Source organism: Carcharodon carcharias, chromosome 15 (genome assembly GCF_017639515.1).
Source record: "Carcharodon carcharias isolate sCarCar2 chromosome 15, sCarCar2.pri, whole genome shotgun sequence".
NCBI lineage: Eukaryota > Metazoa > Chordata > Chondrichthyes > Lamniformes > Lamnidae > Carcharodon > Carcharodon carcharias.
Window position 1 is genome coordinate 11,914,405 of NC_054481.1, and position 21,041 is coordinate 11,935,445.

At 40.0% G+C, this 21,041-nt stretch overlaps 1 protein-coding gene across 5 annotated transcripts in view; it reads right to left on the bottom strand.

Annotated features, from left to right (window-relative positions):
• Window positions 1–274: 274 nt before the first annotated feature.
• Window positions 275–21,041, bottom strand: part of glyr1 (glyoxylate reductase 1 homolog (Arabidopsis)) — a 49,639-nt gene continuing 28,872 nt past the window's right edge. For 4 of the 5 annotated variants that reach the window (XM_041206220.1, XM_041206219.1, XM_041206218.1 and 1 more), the window contains 7 exons: window positions 18,317–18,416; window positions 14,878–14,988; window positions 14,570–14,671; window positions 12,740–12,902; window positions 11,371–11,550; window positions 10,131–10,255; window positions 275–3,544 (listed from right to left, as the gene is read on the bottom strand). In XM_041206220.1, the coding sequence (XP_041062154.1) occupies window positions 3,470–3,544; window positions 10,131–10,255; window positions 11,371–11,550; window positions 12,740–12,902; window positions 14,570–14,671; window positions 14,878–14,988; window positions 18,317–18,416 (856 nt within the window). In that variant the 3' untranslated portion in view covers window positions 275–3,469. The remainder of the gene's footprint in view (window positions 3,545–10,130; window positions 10,256–11,370; window positions 11,551–12,739; window positions 12,903–14,569; window positions 14,672–14,877; window positions 14,989–18,316; window positions 18,417–21,041) is intronic. The other variant, XM_041206221.1, reaches the window with a different exon arrangement.

A 21,041-nucleotide genomic window follows, 5' to 3' on the forward strand; every position in this document is an offset into this window, starting at 1 on the left:
AGGATTACTGGCAGCCCTCAACGCTGCTGGGACTGAAGAGCTGCTAGCCTGATTGACCAGCAACTCTCCACGGGGGCAGGATTTCCTAAATTCCATCGAAGGCCTGCATTGGCCAGTTAAGTCACATCAGGTCTCTCCCATGGAAGTGACCTGGGGTTCCCACCAGTCATCCAAACTGTTTTGTTCAATTAGATGCATGATGCAAAAACTAAGATGTTCTTTTTAAATCTTGGCTTGCACACTAAAATAAAATGCAGACACAATTATAAACCAGTTTCCTGAACAATAACAGCATTTATTGACCAAGCTAGACTGAACTTAATACATTAAAAAAAATATTCACTACACTTCAGAATACTCATTTGACAAATTGTATACAATTTTGTACATAACAAAATAACTTTGTTATGGATCCATAAAAATAGTAGCCAATTTCTGCAATATTGATCTTAAAATGAAATACCATAAGCAATATAAAAATGCAATGACAGGATATTGTGTACTTTGGATGCAACTTTAAATTCAGGCTACATGGAGCAAGAAAAAAGGTACAATAAATTCACAAAAATACCACAGTAGTTTGTGTACGCAAGTGTTCTTTTACAGCATTCAGGTTTTATCTGTAGTCATTTACTCAAAACCTTTGCAGAATGTTAGCCAGTGATAATGTCACAAATTAACCGGTGTTTTGGAGGGTGAAACTGTAGTTCTGTATTAAATAACCTTGATACAAATCCTACCCAATAAATGTTAACTAAACAATGACTTGTGAACCTGAATGGCATTACTGTATTTTGCGGGGGGTGTATTTAGCAGTGGAAGCAGCATTTACAGGTAGATTTTTTTTCTTAAAAATGAGTACAGGTTATTTTTGTGAAACTATAGCACTGGATATGCACCATTCTCTATCACAGATACAGGCCACTCTGTGCATTGCAAGGCAATAGTTTAATAACTCAAGCAAACAAACCTTTGATGCAAAGTGGAAGCACAGTAATGGTTTTGTGCAAGAAAATTATTCAGGAATCAATTAAATCATAATTAAATAAATTCTCCTTCTGAAAGTTAAGTTACAACAAATAGAAGGATGTAAAAGGCTGTTAGTGATTGTAAGCCAACATTTTTGATACATCTAGAAATTAGATTCTTTCATTCCTGTATGCATACCTACATACAGGAATGACTTCAAAGTCTTATCAATTCTTACAAAAAAAGTGGTTCTAGTCACAATCTTTAATGCAGAGATGTACTGTAGTCTCATGATCCTCTGCATTTTACAATAAAGTGTTTAGCCTGAATGAAAGAGCTGGTACAGCGCTCCATGGTGAACTGTGCCATAATCCAGTTTCTTCTTTAAAAAATAGAGATACCACAATGATCTTACAGGACAAGCAAACTGAAGAGTTTCTGCTGTTTATATATTTGGTCAGACTGGTTAGCAGTATCCACAAAACCTCAGCAATTGTGGCCTTGAATTAAGCATAGTCCTTCATGTGCACCAGCATCTGCCCAACTATTGCGTACAGCACATTTATCTTGAGGGTTTCCAAGTTCGATAAAGTGACAGAAGTCTGAACCATGGGATGATGACAAGTTCTGAAGAGGCCATTTGTACATTTTACTTAAATATTCTACTTGTGAATAGAACCACAACAAAGCTATCAAATAGATTCCATTCTCACTGTACACGAGGGCAAACTCTTATTTCAGAGCATGCAAGATAGAGAGTCCACGCAAAGGCAGAAGTTATACTTGTTTAATGGCAACTGATATTTCTGTAAATTATTTCACAGGCAAGAATAGCAAACCATAATAATACAGGCACAGCCTCAATGGGCTGCTGACAATCAGGGGTGTGCATGCATTTTAGATTAATTTTTCTGATTTTAGTGACCCTTGTTCCAGTCAGAAATCCACGGGCCAATTCCAATCAAATTTGGCCACTCTTACATATTCATTAAAAGCTGCTTAATGGAATTTGACCCATCTTTAGGTCCAATGGATGGTCATATTAAACATTTGACCATCATGCTTTGGTGTAGCCAAAAGTGATCACATGCCTTATAAAGTGACCAAGATTACATTCCACACCCACTCCATGCAACAATAAGGTGTCGGTAACGTAAAAGCAATTAAAAGTAACTGGAGCCACGTCCAATTTACATTCCCAAGTTGGATCTACATCTGCGTATAATCAGCACAAAGACCCATGAGGAATATGGGCCTAAAACACAATTGACAGGTTTGCATAATTTTTATTTTTAAATAAGTATGTGGGCAAATGAAAAAAATACTTTAGAATCTAGGAAGGTAAATAAATACAAATTTAAAGAAAAACCTATAACTGTTGGTCGAGTACAATCATGCACTGAATACAGAAATTGTATAAATGGTGTAATGTACAGGATGGGGTTGGGAGCAAGTTATGCACAGAAAAAGAAATTAACTCAAATCTCTCCAGCATATACTGGTTTAATACTGCAACAGTCTTAGAGGGTCCCAAAACATTTGGCATCAAGAAGAACTAAGGTCAGTTTGACAGAAAACTCATTAATAACTCTGAGTACTAAAAAAAGGGGCAGCTTTTTTTTTCTTACAAGGCAGCAAAATAAATTTCCTCTTGGGAAAAGTTTTCTAAAGTCACAAAAAGATCATTACAGGTTTATAACTTCCAAAACAAAAAAGTAATAACTGGACTTGTTCAGAAAGTGTGCAGACTTTCTTCCAGTGCGATTTGTGTTTTTATTCCCCCTCCTCCCTTCCTGCCTCAGCAAATACTTTTCCCTCAGCTACAAACCACATGGCAAACATTAAGCAGGACACCAATTCAGTAAAATATTTCATTTTGAACAGAAGAACAATACCTGACATTCTGATATATATATGTATATACATACACAACCCACACTGGCATCACCAAGGTAACCAGAGTATAAAATTCACTGCAATATCACCACAGCACAGGCCTGAAACTGTTTATTTACCCCATTCTTCTCAGCAGTACTCGAGATTGATTCATGGATCTTGTACTTTTGTCACTTACGCCTTGGTGATATAATAGTGTCGATCTGGTGACTGGCCGTACCAGAACCGGGCTTGTATCAGCAGTTAACACATCAGGAGGTACTTAACAAAATCAGTAAAAACAACTGTAAAGGGTTAACACAAACATACACCTTTGTCAACAACCCATCTTTCAATAACTTCTTAACACCATCCTAACAAAATTACAACCGAAAGAAAAGCAGCAGCTGGTCGGCACATGCTTATTTCACAGTCTCAGAGGTGCCATGTGCCAGTGTGTTAATGAGATCTGGCTGGGCCTGGACCATTATCATTCTCAGTTGCCAGAGGAAATCAATATACAATGGCCAGTGTGGTAAATTAGAGCAGTTACTGATAATGGAAACATAAAAACCAAAGTAAATGGCCCCGAATTTAAAAGGAAACAATTAAAACATTGTGGTGGTCACTGGTTGCAGGCCAGGTATATTGCAGACATATCATTTTCAGACTGGTCCAACGCCTTCGCTTTCTTAAACACCTATAGGAAAATAATAAATCAAAATAGTTTGATATTAATGGCAAAATTGAACAGACAAATTGCAAAACACTGGAAGACTATTTGGGAAAGGCACAAAGAGGGGTGGGGAAAATCAGAGGAATCACCCTGCTTTCGCAAATCCACAGTCAGTTCCAAAACTGAATGAATGCCAGATCCGAAAGCAGTAGATCCAACTCATTTTAAAAACGTTTACACTAAAGGGATTAACACAGGAAAATCAAAACTTCAGTTAGTCCCTTTGTTTAGAACATATAGGTTCAGATATTCTCAGTGTAACTAGCACTGGAGTGCAACCTCAAAGGAGCCAGTGCGTTTGGTGAACTGACGGAGTTCAGTGAGATGGGGAGATGCTCCTTTGCTTTTTCCTAACTTTTTTACCCTGTCAAAACTGGTTCTTGCTCTACTACAGAGGAAGCTTGGTGAATATCCGTTAAATGGTCAAGGTCTATTCTATTCCTAAGGTTTAAAATAGTACAGGAATTTGCGGTAAGATTACTAAATATACAAAAGAAAACAATTAAATCAAATAATTAAAGCACATAAGCATGGCAGTACAGTTCATGTGTCTTGGCTGCAGCCTGTGGGAGCTCCTGGATATCAGTGCTATGCAGGGCAAGCACATCTGGAGTAAGTGTTGGTGGCTTGAGGAGCTTCGGCTCAGAGTCATTGATTTGGAGGCTAAGCTGCGGATACTGCGACACATCATGGAGAGCGAGTGTTACCTGGACACTTTGTACCAGGAAGTGGTCACATCCTTTAGGATAGGGCCTTCTGATTTGGAAGGTGGTCAGGGACAGGAGGGTGTGACTGCAGCTGAGGCAAGTAAGGGGACCCAGAGGGCAGGAGTGTCAGTCTCTGCAATTGTCCAACAAATTCTTTCAGCTTAACTCAGCAGGTCTGGCAGCATCGGCGGAGGAGAAAAGAGTTGACGTTTCGAGTCCTCATGACCCTTCGACAGAACTTGAGTTCGAGTCCAAGAAAGAGCTGCCAGACCTGCTGAGTTTTTCCAGGTAATTCTGTTTTTGTTTTAGATTTCCAGCATCCGCAGTTTTTTTTGTTTTTAATTCTTTCAGCTTGTTTGGATGAGCGTGGGGGCTGCAGGGTGGATGAACTGACTGGCCATGACACTGTGGAACAGGAAGGCATTCAAGCGAGGGAAGCACAAAGGAATGTATTGATAGTAGGGGACAGTATAGTAAGGGAGGGTTAACACTGTTCTCTGTAGCAAGGAGCAAGACAGCAGACAACAGTGCTGCCTGCCCAGTGCCAGGGTTCAGGACATTTGCGCAGGGCTGGAGAGGAACTTGCAGTGGGAGGGGCAGGATTCAACGGTTGTGATCCAAGTCAGTACCAACGACACAGGCAGGACGAGGATGGATGTTCTGCATAGTCAGTACGAGGAGCTAGGCACCAAATTAAGCAGCAGAGCCTCAAAGGTAATAATTTCTGGATTATTACCTGAGTCACATGCAAATAAGATTAGAGAAATTAATACATGGCTCAAAGACTGATGTGGGATAAGTGGGTTCCGGTTCATGGCGCACTGGCATCAGTATTGGGGAAAGTGGGATCTGTTGGGTCTGTTGAGTTGGGACGGTCTACACCTGAAACGTGCTGGGGCTGGTGTCCTAGCGAGCCATAAAACTAGGGAAGTTGAGAAGGTTTTAAACTGAATAGTGGGGCCAAGGGATCAAATTTGGGAAGATGTGGTAAACCAAAGAGTAGAGACAAGGGAAGAGAGAAAGGTACTAATACGGGAAATGATAAACAGACCATGACAGGAGGGGGAAGAGTACAAATCTAAGAGTAAATCAGCAGAAAAGGCTAAATGCTACAATAATACTAAAAAGGTCAAAACTAAAGGCTCTGCATCTAAACCCATGTAGCATTCAAAGCAAAACAGATGAAACTGTAGCTCAAGTAGAATAAGTGCAGTCTGATAGCCATAACAGGCACATGGCTATACAGGATGACATAAATTAGGACTGGAATATTGAAGGGTACATAACATTTAGGAAGGACAGGAAGTTAGGAAAAGGTGGAGGAGTGGCTCTGTTAATTAATGATGATATTAGTACATTAGAGAGGGATGACCTAAGTTCAGGTAACCAGGATGTGGAAGCAATTTGGGTTGAGATGAGAAATGAAAAGGCAAGAAGTCACTTGTGGGAGTGGTGTACAGGCCCCCCAGTTGTAACTACATGGTAGAACAGAGCATAAAGGAAGAGATAATGGGAGCCTGTCATAAAGGTATGGTGATAATCATGGGAGATTTTAATCTACATATAGGCAGGAAAAATCAAATGGGTAAGGGTAGCTCAGATGAGGAATTCATATAATGTTTTTGGGATTGTTTCTTAGAACAGGCATGCTCTGCAGTCAGAGAGCAGGTTATACTCGACCTGGTAATATGCACCAAGATAGGATTAATTGATAACCTCCTAGTGAAGGCACCGCTAGGTAGTAGTGATCATAATATGACTGAATTGTACATTCAGCTTGAAGGAGAGGAGAGTGCATCGAAGACTGGTATTTTAAACTTAAACTTAAATAAGGGCATGAAAGGGGAGTTAGCTAAAGTGAACTGCCAAATGAGGTTAAGGGACATGTCAACAGAAGTTGTGGCAGACATTTAAAGGGATATTTCAGAATACACAGAATAGAAACAGTCCAATGAGAAAGAAAAATTCCAAGGGGAGGGTCTACCACCCGTGGCTAACTAAACGTATCAAACAAAGTAACAGTAACAAACTTAAAGACAACATATCTAATTGCACAAAGGGTGGCAGGTCAGAAGACTGGAAAAAGTATGAATAGCAAAGAATGACAGAAAGATAAGGTGGGAAAAATTAGATTACAAGAGAAAGCTAGCTAGTAATATAGAGATGTAAGAGTTTCTATCGATACTTAAATAAGAAGAGTTAAAGTGAGCATTGGTCCTATAGAAAGTGCATCCAGGGAATTAATAACGGAAAGTAGGGAGATGGCAGATGAATTAAACAGGTATTTTGCTTCAGTCTTCACTATAGGAGGATAAGTAACATCCCAGAAATAATGATAAATCAGGAAACGGAAGGGAGGAACGCAAGAAAATTACAATCACCAGTGAAGTGATATTGAGCAAACTGTTGAGGCTTCAGGCTGACAAATCCTCAGGTCCAGGAAGTGGCTAGTGAGATACTTGATGAATTGGTTTTAATTTTCCAAAATTCCCTAGATTTCAAGAAAGTTCCATTAGATTGGAAAATAGCAAATATAACTTATTTATTCAAAAAGTGAAGGAGACAGAAAGCAGGAAACTACAGGCCAGTTAGCCTAACATCTGTCATCAGGAAAATATTAGAATCTATTATTCAAGATGTTAAAGCAGGGAACTTAGAAAAATTCAAGGCAATCAGCAAAGTCAACATTGTTTTGTGAAAGGGAAATCATGTTTAACCATCTTTTTTTAAATAAGGAGACCAATACCGTACACAGCACTCCAGATGTGGTCTCACCAATGCCCTATACAACTGAAGCATAATCCCCCTTCTTTTGTAATCAATTCCACCCACAAATGATATTCTATTAGCTTTCCTAATTAATTGCTGTACCTGCATACTAGCCTTTTGTGATTCATGCACTAGGGGTAGATGCACTGTACTTAGATTTCCAGAAGGCATTTGATGAGATGCCATATCAAAGTTTATTGTGGAAAATAAAAGCTCATGGTGCAGGTGGTAACATTTTGGCATGGATAGAAGATTGGTTAGCTAACGGGAAGCAGAATTGGCATAAATGGGTCTTTTCCTAAATGGCAGGATGTGACAAGTGGTGTCACAGGGATCAGTGCGGGGACCTCAACTTTTCACAATTTATATAAACGGCTTGGAAGAAGGGACTGAAGGTATGGTGGCTAAATTTGCCAACGACACAAAGATAGGTAGGAAAGTAAATTGTGAAGAGGACATAAGAAAGCTACAAAGAGACATAGTTAAGTGAATGGGCAAAGATCTGGCAAATGGAATATAATGTGGGCAAATGTGAGATAGTTCATTTTGACTGGAACAATAAAAAAGCTTGTTATCCAAATGGTGAGAGATCGCAGAGCTCAGATTCAAAGGGATCTGGGTGTCCTAGGGCATGAATCACAAAAGGCTAGTATGCAGGTACAGCAAGTAATTAGGAAAGCTAATAGAATATCATTTGTGGGTGGAATTGATTACAAAAGAAGGGGGCTTATGCTTCAGTTGTACAGGGCACTGGTGAGACCACATCAGGAGTGCTGTGTACAGTATTGGTCTCCTTATTTAAAAAAAGATGTAAACACATTAGCAGTTCAGAGAAGGTTTACTAGACTAATACCAAGAATAGGCGGGTTGTCTTATGAGGAAAGTTTGGACAGGTTAGGCTTGTATCCACTGGAGTTTAGAAGAGTAAGCTGTGACTTGATTGAAACCTTTAAGATCCTGAGGGGTCTTTGACAGGGTGGATGTGGAGAGGATGTTTCCTCTTGTGGCAGAATCTAGAACTCAGGGTCACTATTTATAAATAAGGAGTCGCTCATTTAAGACAGAGACGGGGAAATTTTTTCTCTCAGTGAGTCGTGAGTCTTTGGAACTCTTCCTCAAAAGGCAGTGGAAGTAGAGTCTTTGAATATTTTTAAGGCAAAGTTAGGCAGATTCTTGATCAACAAGGGGTTGAAAGGTTATCAGGGATAGGTAGGAATGTGGAGTTGAGGTTACAATCAGATCAGCCACGATCTTACTGAGTGGTGGGGCAGGCTCAAGAGACTGAGCAGCCTACTCCTGTTCTTAATTCATATGTATGTATTCATGCTCATCCAATCAATTTTTAATCATGTAGGGACGTGACTTCCATTTACTGTAGAGTTCAATAAAGTTCAGCCAGAACCGAGTCATAAAACTTGCCTCAGATCTGTATTACTGATGCTCTGACTTGCTATGATGTTGAACATCAGCATTCTCAGATGCCTGCAGATGGGCATTAGGATAAAACTGATTTTAAAAATACACTTACCCTGGGACAGAAACTACATTAATAAAATTTTAATTAAATAATAAAAGCGCCCCAATTTTAACTGAGTGGGTGGGGTCAAGAGGGAGCAAACTATCTGGACCTTGGTGGCTTGAGACCTGGGAAGATTTAAACTCAGAAGGCTGCTGGCTCCCTGGTCAGTTTCGACAACACCACCCTACCCACCACCCCACCCAACCCAATCTGCCAAAAAGGCTTTTAGGAAGTCATAGGGAACACATTTTGGAAGTGCTCTGCAACTCAAAAAGCCAGAGCAGGGAAAACTTAAACTTTCCCATCTCCTTTTGGGCTCACAAGGAAAGTAAAGTTTAAAAACTTAACTTTTTAATTGTCTGCCCAGTTTGCCCAAGTGCTTAGATTTAAAATCAAGATATTGAAGACAATTAAAAGCTTTGATTTGCTTCTGATTGGTAATTGTCCAGAGTTCAAGTACCATGTGTTCTAGCCTCTTGGACTTAGAAAGCAAAAAGCTGCCAATTATAGAGCAATATCATCAAGCAGTTGATTAAGTTACCATTACTAGATATTTCATATTGCAGTATTCTCACTGTAAAGCTTTGGAAAGGTAACACGAGCATAGTTCCAAACCAGATTATTTTTTAATTATTGATAAAACAAATCTAAAAAACAAGTCTGACTGGCCATTTCAAATATTACAGCATTTTATGATGTAATGCTTGTTGTAGTGGACAATACTGCTGCCTTCACTGCCACTTTCAAATTGATTATTTTTTCACCTCTAATCTTCTATACTCAGGGTGTCTCAACCAACAGAAAATTTAAAAGTAACACTCAAAACTATTGTGGATACAATACAGTAGAGGACCACCAGTTGTGCCAGAATGTGCTACAACACAGGTAGATTTGGACACTCGGCCCTTCCAATTAGTAAATCAGCAATAAATCAAAAGGAAGACTGAAAAAACCTTGGAGAACTTGTATAGTAAGGGCACAATAATCGAACTTGAACTACAAACACAGAATTGACAGGCAACCAACCATGCTTCCAAATCCTGCAACAGTAATCCTTAAATATGATTGATTAAAACAAATTCTGACTACATAAGACAAACAGATGAACTACCAATCTAATGCTTATGGAAAAAAATAAATTTATCATAAAACTGATCGATTATAAATATATGGCTTAAAATTTGAAAGATAAAGCAAAAACAAAGATTAACAAGGATAGAGACAGTAGCAGATGAGAAATGTTGAGCATAAATAGGCTAACGTATTTAGAAACATTGCCACAACTTCCTAGAGCTGTGGTTAGGGATAACAATAAGCAATAGTAAGCCCCACTGCCGACTGACATGATGCACACCATTCCCCCACCAATCAGGACCTCTAGGGAAGGTGTTCTTTCAAGTGCCACTCTGAACAGTTCAACAGATCAGGAGCACAATGTGGGGAAACCACAGGTACCCCATGTCGTCCCACTGATACATGGAGCTAGTCCAACATTTTCTATTTTAAAATTTGATTTGTTAACAAATATTAGGGGCGTAACATGTCCGAAACTTACTTCATTGGCCGCAGCAGCCATTGGAGTTGAATGATTGACAGAATCACCCATAGCAATGGCTAACCTGAGGTCCTTTTGTATGTTTCTCAACAAGAAGTCAGGCTTGAAGTTTCCCTGTAAAATATCTGATAATGAGAGAATCACTAGTGGATACAGTTAATGGATTTGGTCATTTATCATTACATATCTTACAACATAGCTATGGCAAAAAGATAAAAGACGGTATTAGATTAAGAAGAATTACAACTTTAGGTTGAGCAAGATTAAAGTTCTGTGAAAAAAAAATTGCAAGTATATTGGCCAGTTTTTAAAAAAATACTGGATGTGTTATGCAAGCAGCTAACTTTCAGATTTCTCTTCATTCTTAGAGCCAACCAAAAAGCTGGGTCTTGCTTGGCTTGTGGCACAACTATGTAATATTCCAGTACACCACATAATAACATCCAGTTCCATTCCAGTGGCATGAGTAGTAACTTTGTCTAACCAAAATCAGGTACAAAAAGTCATCTTCAAGCCTGTGTTCATGCGATGGTATAAGCAATCCTTTGCAGCTTGCAGAAATTGCATCAACCTGTGCACAAGTTTTCCATGTTTCACATGTAATAGGCTGTTTCAAACTGTTCATAAGATTCTACAAAGTGTAACTTGTTCACAAGATTTGCTGATACAGAAATCTCTCATTCACTTATGGGTGAGTTATGGATGATTTGAACTTTAAATACAACCGAATCGGGCTATTAAACACATAGCTCAACAGAAATCAACTGTGCACTGCACTAACTTTCCCAGCTTTCAAAATACATGCAATTTGAGATTCTCAACCAAACAACAATTTTCACACCTTAATTCAGCTCTACAGCGCCAAAGGATATTTGAAGCAAACTTGAAACAGTTTTGCAAAATGACCCTAAACAATCTAACCACAGAAAGCAATGAATATACCTGTTATCAATAATGCAGGTCCATTGATTCAATTATTGCAGATCCTTTTGAAAAATTATTGCCCAATATCATAACTTCTATAGTTTCTTCATGAAACAGGCCAAGATAAAGATGTTGCTTACAAATGGACTCTCATTTAAACTAAATTCCCAGTTTGCTTCCAATTGCAGTATTTGCACCTGGATTTTTAATTGGAAATTAATTTGTTTCTACTAATCCAGAATTAAGTATATTTCAGACAAATCAGAATTCCCTGGATTAACTAATTGCACCCTAAAAAATTAGAAAAGTTAGTTACTTTGGCACTTCTGGTCCAAAAAAGCACTTGCCAAAGGTCCCTGACTCAGGATGTAAAGCAACACTTCTTGTGATTGGCTGGCTATTTTAGCCAATGTGAATCCTTCAGCAACAGAAGCCATGAAACTCCCCAGGATCATGTTTACAATCAGCATCATCTTCGACGCATTGCCCACCTCACCTGGAAAGGAAACAATAGTTTAAGCTTGTCCATTCATGTGCTTCACCTAGTCTTGAAAGCAGTACCTGCATATCAACTTAATTTCATACAACATGCTGAGATCGTCAGACAGCCCTAGCCATACCCTCACTTCAATATAAGCAGAAAAGGCAGAAAGTACTCAGCAGGCCTGGCAGCATCTGCAAAGAGGGAAACAGAGCTAACGTTTCAAGTTTATGACCCTTCTTCAAAGCTCATCAAGCTGAAAGTTTAATTCTGTTTCTCCCTCCAGATGTTGCCAGACCTGAGTATTTCCAGCATTTTCTACTTTTATTTCAGGTTTCCAGCATCAGTGCTACTTTTCTCTCAATTAGACAAATTAGTTACGCAAATTAAGCACCGGCAGGTTGAGAAGTGTCATTTTGGAAAATAAGTCTCCTTATTAGGGATCTCAAAAAAGGACAAAACCTATTGATTCCGCACATTTTTTAAAAAAAAAAATTTTAAAATTAAATACCAAATGCTGGTATTATTTAGTAGTGCAGGAAAGAAGTTAACAAGCCTAATGTGAGGGGGCTGAGCAAGAGGATTTAGTCCAAGACAGAATGCTTCGTTGATCAGGTTGTTTCATGTGTACAAGTTACCTCCTCTGGGGGGGCTTGGCCTAAATAGCCAAGTGGTTGTGGTACTGGGTTTGTAACCCCAAGAGCAAAAGTTCAAATCTCACAATGGCAAACTATGAAACAACGTAACTTCATCTGAAACAGATGGAAACGGGTTTGTACTCGAAAGAGTTACCTCCTCTGGGATAAGTGTCATGCTCAGTCACTTTTAGCCAGTTCCATTAGTCGGTTTAGTAGCATACACAGTATTAAAAAATTACATTGCAATAAAATCAAAAAGGATTGTTTTGAACAGTTTTAAAGTGGAGTTGCCAACAGACTTCAAATAATGTTCTGTAGCAAAGAACCAAGCTACTGTATTTTATAGTGTGACATTTGATTTGCTGATAAGTTCTCAAATATATTTTCTTGCATAAACTGTTACTTTGGTTCAATATTTAATCGATTTACCAAAGTATGATTTTGCTTTTCCTCCTGAAATAACTTGAGACGTTTGAGCTTTCTAGAATCATAAACAATTCTATCAAGGCAATTCAAAAATAGTTTAGGGGAGAAATAGTTTGAGGATTCTGTAAACACAGACCTACCCAAATAGAAAGACTTCTTCCCCATGGCCTGAAAACAGCTGCTACAATCATCAAATAATGCCTTATCTCCAGCAGCAAGGATCACCAGCATTCCATTTTCCGATAGCTGCCGATTCCCAGAGACTGGTGCTTCGAGAAAGCGCCCCCCTCTGGAAGTGATCACCTATGCAACGGAGTAACAATTATACATCAGTCCTGGCTACTATGGAGTCTGTTAGTTTAAAAAGAGTATCCCAGATCAGATAAGGTCCGCCAACCTCAAGATCTTAAAGCACCAGGCACAGCACTGGAATCAGAGAACTGGGTCACGGCACTAAGTGAAGCACCAGTTGGAACATTAGAGCACTATTTTGAAAATTCGGTCAGGAAAACTTTGAAACCATTGCCGGTGAGGTCTAAGGCAACCGTAGACAAGATTTTTAAACCACACTCAATTCTTCCAGATCCACTTCACTTTGTGCCAAGGCAATCCCTGGTGTAGTAACCCTCCCACACATGCCAATCACAGAAACCTAAAATTAAATATTTTATTAAAAACTGTAGTTATCCAACATATTTGCCCTTTCATCAAGTCACCAGGATCTGCCACGGATATGGACAACAGCAGTGCACCACTACATTTTTCACCTCAAAGGGTGATTGATATTGCATCCCGTCAATCCTATCCTTATGCAATGCCCATACCGTGAACTTTTCAAGAAGGGTGACTGGCAATGATCAGGATTGGCAACTGTATCTAACATTTACCTCCCTAGCACAGGGAGACTGAGGCCTAATGTCCCATTTGTACTCCTGCGCCAACGGAGCTAAGATAATTCAACACATATCAGGATCAAATCTTGAACATTCTCCATTGGAATGGCTCAGGATCATACCTTATGACATATTTACCCATTGAGCTAATGGGGAAGCCAACTTCCTACATTTTCTATACAATGTTTTGTTACAAGAGATTGAACTGACACAAATTTTAAAAAAAACATTCAAACCAGACTAGAAGTAAAGAACAGGAACACAAGGCTTAACTGAGAAAATAGAAAGACAAAGATATTTGGGAGTGGCCATAGAACACTGAAAAAAAAACACTGGTGATATGAGTGAAGTAAGGAGGAGCTGAAAGCTCTAGAAGGATAGACTGGGAACCAAATACAAGGGTAGCAAAGAAATGACTTCAGATGGATTTTCTTCACTTCTCTCCTGAAAGGCAGGTCCTTGGCGATCCCACAACTAAGTGCCATGATTTCTTTTTTTACTCTGGCTAAGGCAAGGAGGCAGGCGCCAAGTCTACCTCAGCCAGAACAGGGGTCAAACTCTGATGTTAGCGTTAATCTGATTCACGTGCTAGCCAAATGAGCTAACTGCAACCCCCCCCCCCCCCCCCCCCCCCCCACCACCTCTCAGATGAATAACTGAAGCAAAATGTTACAGAAGCACAGAACATTGAAACAAAGCTGCAACTGGAATCTACATTTCAGAATTAAGGTAACTATTACCTTTGTACAGGGTTGCCACTTGATTCAAACAGTCCACCACAAAGAAATCTAGACTTGGGACCATTGGTGCAAGTCATTTTCAATGCAGGCAGGTCATGAAGAAGTACAGATTTCTAGAAGCAGTTTTGAATTAAGTACTAATTAATTTTCTTCAAACTTGCGGAATGGTTATATTTTTATTGCTTCCATTCTCTACCTTACAATCTGTGTTGCATGAAATATCCAGAGTATGCAGATACGTACAGTTCACTCTGGCTGAATTGAAAATTGGTACAAGCCCAATCTATATAAAACAAAAGAGTAAATATTATGTTCTGAAATCTACTTATCTTATTACCTGAGAGATTTCTGTGGATGTCTCAGGATCCACTGTAGACATGTCAACATAACATTTGCCTGGTCGAATCCCTTGCAGCACCCCACTGGGACCCAGAACCAGCTGAAAGCACAAATAAAAAGTTTACTGCAAATATTCAGATTGATAGTTTTCTCCCCCTACCCAGGTTAAACGAAAAAAAGTCATGTTGAGATGCTAACATTAGCATTCCTCTTCATAAAATTAGTGTTTTAAACAAGTTAAGGTAGCTAACACCATGGTTCTTAGTTGCTTAGCCAATCAGGTTAGGAAACATTAGATGTACTTACATCTTTAGCTGCCTTTGGGTCAGAAATACAAGAGAGTGTGATATCACACGTAGAAACAACCTCTGCAGGTGTCCGTCCCAAACGTGCCCCCTCCTGGAGGAAAGGGTCGCACTGCCACAAAATGAAGAGGTGTTTGATAAATTTTCACTTCAAAAGCAAATAATTCACATATGCTTATTTCAAAAAAGGGTGCTTTCACAGGAAACTGGTGTCCCAAAGTGCTGTCACAGAGCTACGAAGATTGGATTAATAAATTTCTGATTTCAGCCTTGATGCCGCAGCAATGAGCCAGACTTTTTGAATAGGAACGAAACACCAAGTATTGAAAGAAAAAAATAAATTTGATTTATACGGTATTTCATATATAATTTACAGTTCAAGCCCTGTTGTTACATCTGCAGCAATGACAGGGGTTTCTTGGGTTGTTAGGACATTGTGAACTTCAGTTCCATCTTTTTGTTTTACTCATACACAGGATGTGGGCTTTGCAGGCCGGGCCAGCATTTATTGTCCATCCCTAGTTGCCCTTGAGAAGGTGGTGGTGAGCTGCCTTCTTGAACCACTGCAGTCCATTTGGTGTAGGTACACCCACAGTGCTATTAGGGAGTTCCAGGATGTTGGCCCAGCGACAGCAAAAGAATGGCAATATATTTCCAAGTCAAGATGGTAAGTGACTTGGAGGGGAACTTCCAGATGGTGGTGTTCCCATCTATCTGCTGCCCTTGTCCTCCTAGATGGTAGTGGTCGTGGGTTTAGAAGGCGTTGTGTAAGGAACCTTGGTGAATTGTTGCAGTGCATCTTGTAGAAGGTACACACTGCTGCCACTCTGTGTTGTTGGTGGTGATGGGAGTAAATGTTTGTGCATGTGGTGCTAATCAAGCAGGCAGCTTTGTCTGGACGTTGTCAAGTTTGAGTGTTGTGGGACCTGCACTCATCTAGGCAAGTGAGGGGTATTCCATCACAGTCCTGACTTGTGCCTTGTAGATGGAGGACAGGTTTTGGGGAGTCAGGAGGTGAGTTACTTGTCGCATGATTCCTAGACTCTGACCTGCTCTTGCAGTCACAGCATTTATATGGCCAGTTCAGTTTCTGGTCAATGGTAAATCCCAGGATGTTGATAGTGGAGACTCAGTGATGGTCATGCCATTGAAAGTCAAGGGGCGATGGTTAGATTCTCTTTTGTTGGCGGTCATTGCTTGGCAAGTGTGGCGTAAATGTTACTTGCCGCTTGACAGCGCAAGCCTGGATATTGTCCAGGACTTGCTGCATTTGGACATGGACTGCTTCAGTGCCTGAGGAGTCACGACTGGTTAAAATTGTATAGTGAACATCCCCACTTCTGATCTTATGATGGAAGGAAGGTCACTGATGAAGCAGCTGAAGATGGTTGGGCCTAGGACACTACGCTGAGGAACTCCTGCTGTGATGGCCTGGAGCTGAGATGATTGACCTCCAATAACCACAACCACCTTCCTTTGTGCTAAGTATAAATCCAACCAGCAGAGTTCTCCCCGATTCCCATCGACTCCAGTTTTGCTGGGCTCCTTGATGCCACACTCAGTTAAGTGCGGCCTTGATGTCAAAGACAGTCACTCTCACTTCACCTCGGGAGTTCAGCTCCTTTGTTCATGTTTGAACCAAGGTTGTAATGAGGTCAGGAGCTGAGTGGCCCTGGTAGAACCCAAACTGGGTGCCAGTGAGCAGGTTATTGTTAAGCAAGTGCTGCTTAATAGCACTGTTGATGACCCCTTCAATTACTTTACTGATGGTCAAGAGTAGACTGAAGGGGCAGTAATTGGCCGTGCTGAATTTGTCCTGCTGTGTGTACACAGGACATTCTTGGGCAACTTTTCACATAGATGCCAGTGTTGTAGCTACACTAGAACAGCCTGGCTAGGGCTGTAGCAAATTCTGGAGCACAAGTCTTCAGTACTATTGCCGGAATGTTGTCAGGGCCCATAGCCTTTGCAGTATCCAGTGCCTTCAGCCATTTCTCGAAGTCACGTGGAGTGAATCAAATTGGCTGAAGACTTGCATCTGTGATGCTGGGGACCTCCGGAGGAGGCAGAGATGGCAGAGAGACTCAGCACTTCTGGCTGAAGACTGTAGCAAATGCTTCAGCCCTATCTTTTGCACTGATATGTTGGGCTCCTCCAACATTGAGGATGGGGATTTTTGTGGAGCCTCCTCCTCCAGCGAGTTGTTTAATTGTCCACCATCATTCAGGATTGGATGTAGCAGGGCTGCAGAGCTTAGATCTGATCCATTGGTTGTGGGATCGCTTAGCTGTCTATCACTTGCTGCTTATGCTGTTCGGCATGCAAGTAGTCCTGTGTTATAGCTTCACCAGGTTGACACTTCATTTAGGTACGCCTGGTGCTGCTCCTGGCACACCCTCCTGCACTCTTCATTGAACCAGGGTTGATCCCCTGGCTTGATAGTAATGATAGAGTGGGATATGCCGGATCATGAGGTTACAGATCACGTTTGAGTACAATTTTGCTGCTGCTGATGGCTCACAGCACCTCGCGGATACCCGTCTTGATTTTGCTAGCTATGTTCAAAATCTATCCCGTTTAGCACAGTGGTAGTGCCACACAACTCGATGGAGGGGATCTTCAACATGAAGGCAGGATTTCATCTCCACAACGACTGTGTGGTGGTCACTCCTGCGGATACTGTCTTGGACGGATGCATCTGCTGCAGGCAGGTTGGTGAGGATCAGGTTAAATATGTTTTTCTCTCTTTTGGTACCTGGTTTAGCAGCTATGTCCTTCAGGACTCAGCCAGTTCGATGCTACTGAGCCACACTTGGTGATGGACGTTGAAGTCCCCATCCAATTTTGGCACAAGCCCCAGGTGTTAGTAAGGAGGACTTTGCAGGATCAGCAGGTGTTGATGTTCACATACAGTAAAGAAAAGGACTTGCACACAACACATCAGGACATCTAAACCACTTTACAGCCAGAGATACTTCATGAAGTGAAGACAGACAGACAGTTTTGAATATCTGCAACATCAGGACACTCAAGTCCTTTACAACTAATGAAGTACTTTTGGAGTCTAATCAGTTATACAGTAGGGGAATGTGGCAGTTAACTTACACACAGCAAGGTTCCACAAATGAGATACAGAATCAGGTAATCTGTTTTTTAGTGATATTTGTTGAGAGATAAATATTGACCAGGACATATGGAGGATTCTGTTCTTTTTCAAATAACACATGTTCACTCGACATCCAAAAGACAGCACTTCCAACAGTGCACTGACGCGCAAGTCTGAATTGCAAGTTTGGACTGTTTGTAGTCTCTGGAGTGAGGCATGAACCCATAATATTTGGACTCAAGAAGCAAGAGTGCTAACCATTGAGCCAAAGCTTACATACTAACAGCTGAGCAAGCCCAATAGGCAACAGATCAGAAGTTTGAAGGAGGCATACCTTTTCTCCTGTGCGATTCCACACTGTGACAGTGTGCCCCATTTTCAAGAGATTTGCAACAATTCCACTTCCCATTAAGCCTAGGCCCAAAAAGCCTATCCTGAAAAACAGGAATAAAATAATTGTATTCCTCAAAAATATCTATCCAAATTAGTTAGGTCTTTTATTTAAAATCCAATGCAGATATGGCATTTGTACTGGAAATACAATGGAAACTTATTTCACAAAGCAGTTCAAAGAGCTGGCAACTATTATTAAACAAAGTTGCTCAATGGATATACGTAAATGGTTATAAATCTATGTTTAAAATGGCAGAGAACAGAAACTATCAAGAATTCACCCAAGAGCTTGAAAGAGTCTCACCATCAGAAACACCGACTTCAGCAGCAGTTTCTATTAATGTGGAAACTTCTTTAATTTATCCAATTATGGAATTTTCTTCTGGGTTGATGATCAAAAAGGAATTGCTTGCCTTGATTATTGAGCCCAATACAAGGCATCTAAGCTAGTCATAAACGCACAATGTTTAAGTTACCAAATCATTTCAATCAAATGTTAATTCAGTGGCTTTTTCCAGTTAGTTTACCTGGTATCTGTTAGTTTACACAAATATGTAGATAAGCAGAAAACAGACAAAAAGATTGAAGTTCATTAATTCTCACTGAAAATCTGATGTAAAATAGAACATTTATGAAGATCCCAAATTCTAGATTTTGTTCACCACTTAATAATTTAATATAATTTCTAGTAATACTAAATTATACTGTTTACTGGAGTGTATAAAGAGCTGCAAATTAAAATGAAGAGATTTCTGTACCCAAATCTGCTTACACTTTATATAGGAAACAAGTTAAAAATAGAGTCCTTTAGAAATCCCCTCATTAAAGAGCTCTTTGTTACAGCCAATATATATGTTAAGTGAAAATTTTAAGGTAAATTAAACTGTTAGTGTTAACTAATCATTTGTTTATTATAATCCACACTTCTGGGACCAAACCAGGTTTTCAGCTTAATGGCTTGTAAAACAGCAATTAAAATGAACTTGCAAAGTTACTCATGTAGGAACAGAAATAGACTATACAGTCCTTCAAGCCTGTTCTGCAATTTAATTACATCACAGCTAATCTATACCTCAGTTCCATTTACCTGTTTTTGTTGATATCCCTTGATATTCTTACCTAACAAATAATCCATCACCGAGTCCACCTCAGTCTTGGAAATTTCAATTGATCCAGCATCCACCATCTTGGAGATATTCCAGATTCCCAAAATCCTTTTTTGTGGAAAAAACGCATAATTTCCCTCAAAACGATCTAGCTCCAATTTTTAGATTGTTCTGAATTTCACCGCACCCCACCCCCCCATCCAGCCCCCAAGAGAAAATACTTTTTCTTGGAAATAAATGCCCTTTTTAAAAATAAACACCTCAATTAAATCACCACTGAACAGCCGAAACTCAAGGGAACGTAAACCAAATTTACGCAACCAGACCTCAATTTAACCATTTAATATGGTATCATTCTTTCATTTATCACTCTCATTTTTGCTAAAAATTTCTTGTGTGGAATGTGATCAAAAATGCATTCCGGAGTTCATTTAGCAAACATCCATAGGCTCACCCTTATCTATCATACAAGTGATCAGCTCAAAAAATTTCAACTAGTCAAACATGACATATCTTTCACAAATCCACATCAACTTTCTTTGATGAGCCCATACTCATCCAAGTTTTCATTTATGCCATGTCCTTCACTGTTGCTGGGTCAAAATCCTGGAACTCCCTCCTTAACAGCAAAGTGGGTGTACCTACACCACATGGACTGCTGCAGTTCAAGACAACAGCTCACTACCACCTTCTCAAGGACAATTAGGGATAAGTAATAAATGCTGTCCCAGCCAGCGACACCCACATCCCATGAATGAATATATTTTAAAAAAACGATAGATTTCAGTAACTTCCCCACAACTCATGTTAAATCAACTTGGTTTCTCATTCCTTTCCTTCAATTTTCCAAATCCAAATCCAAGAGCACAGTTCCTGAATCAAGAATGCTTCGGTAAATTATGACGAACGTATCTGTGACTACTTCATCTACTTCTTTCAAATACTTTGGGATGGATACACCAAATCTTAAGAGATTTGTCCATCTTTAGTTCCATTATTTTTCTCCATTAAAACTTCTTTTACATTTATCAAGTCCACTACACCTCTCTCCCCCACCCCCTGGCTTATTTTTAATTTACCTTTTACCACTGATATTTTGTCAAGCAGCATTTCTCAGCAATAACATGTTCATTGACACTCAGTTTGAGTGCTGCCAGGGCTACTTGACTCCATACCTCACAACCTTGGTCCAAACATGGAAAGAAGAGCTGAGTGGTACTGCCGTTAACAGCATGTGACCAAGTGTGGCATCAAGAATCCCTAACAAAATTGAAGTCAATGAGAATTGTGGGGGGTGGTGGGTGAAACTCTCCACTAGCTGCAGTCGTACCTAGCACAAGGAAGGTGTTTGTGGTTTTTAAAGAGGTCAATCACCACAGCCCCAGGACACTGCTGCAGGAGTTCCTCAGTACAGCAAGACCTGGACAACATTGAAGGTTAGGCTGATAAGTGGCAAGTAACAGTCACACCGCGCAAGTACTCTAGGCAATGATCATCTCCCCTTAATGTTCAACAGTATTACCACAGCTGAATCCCCAACATCCCAGGGGTTACCATTGA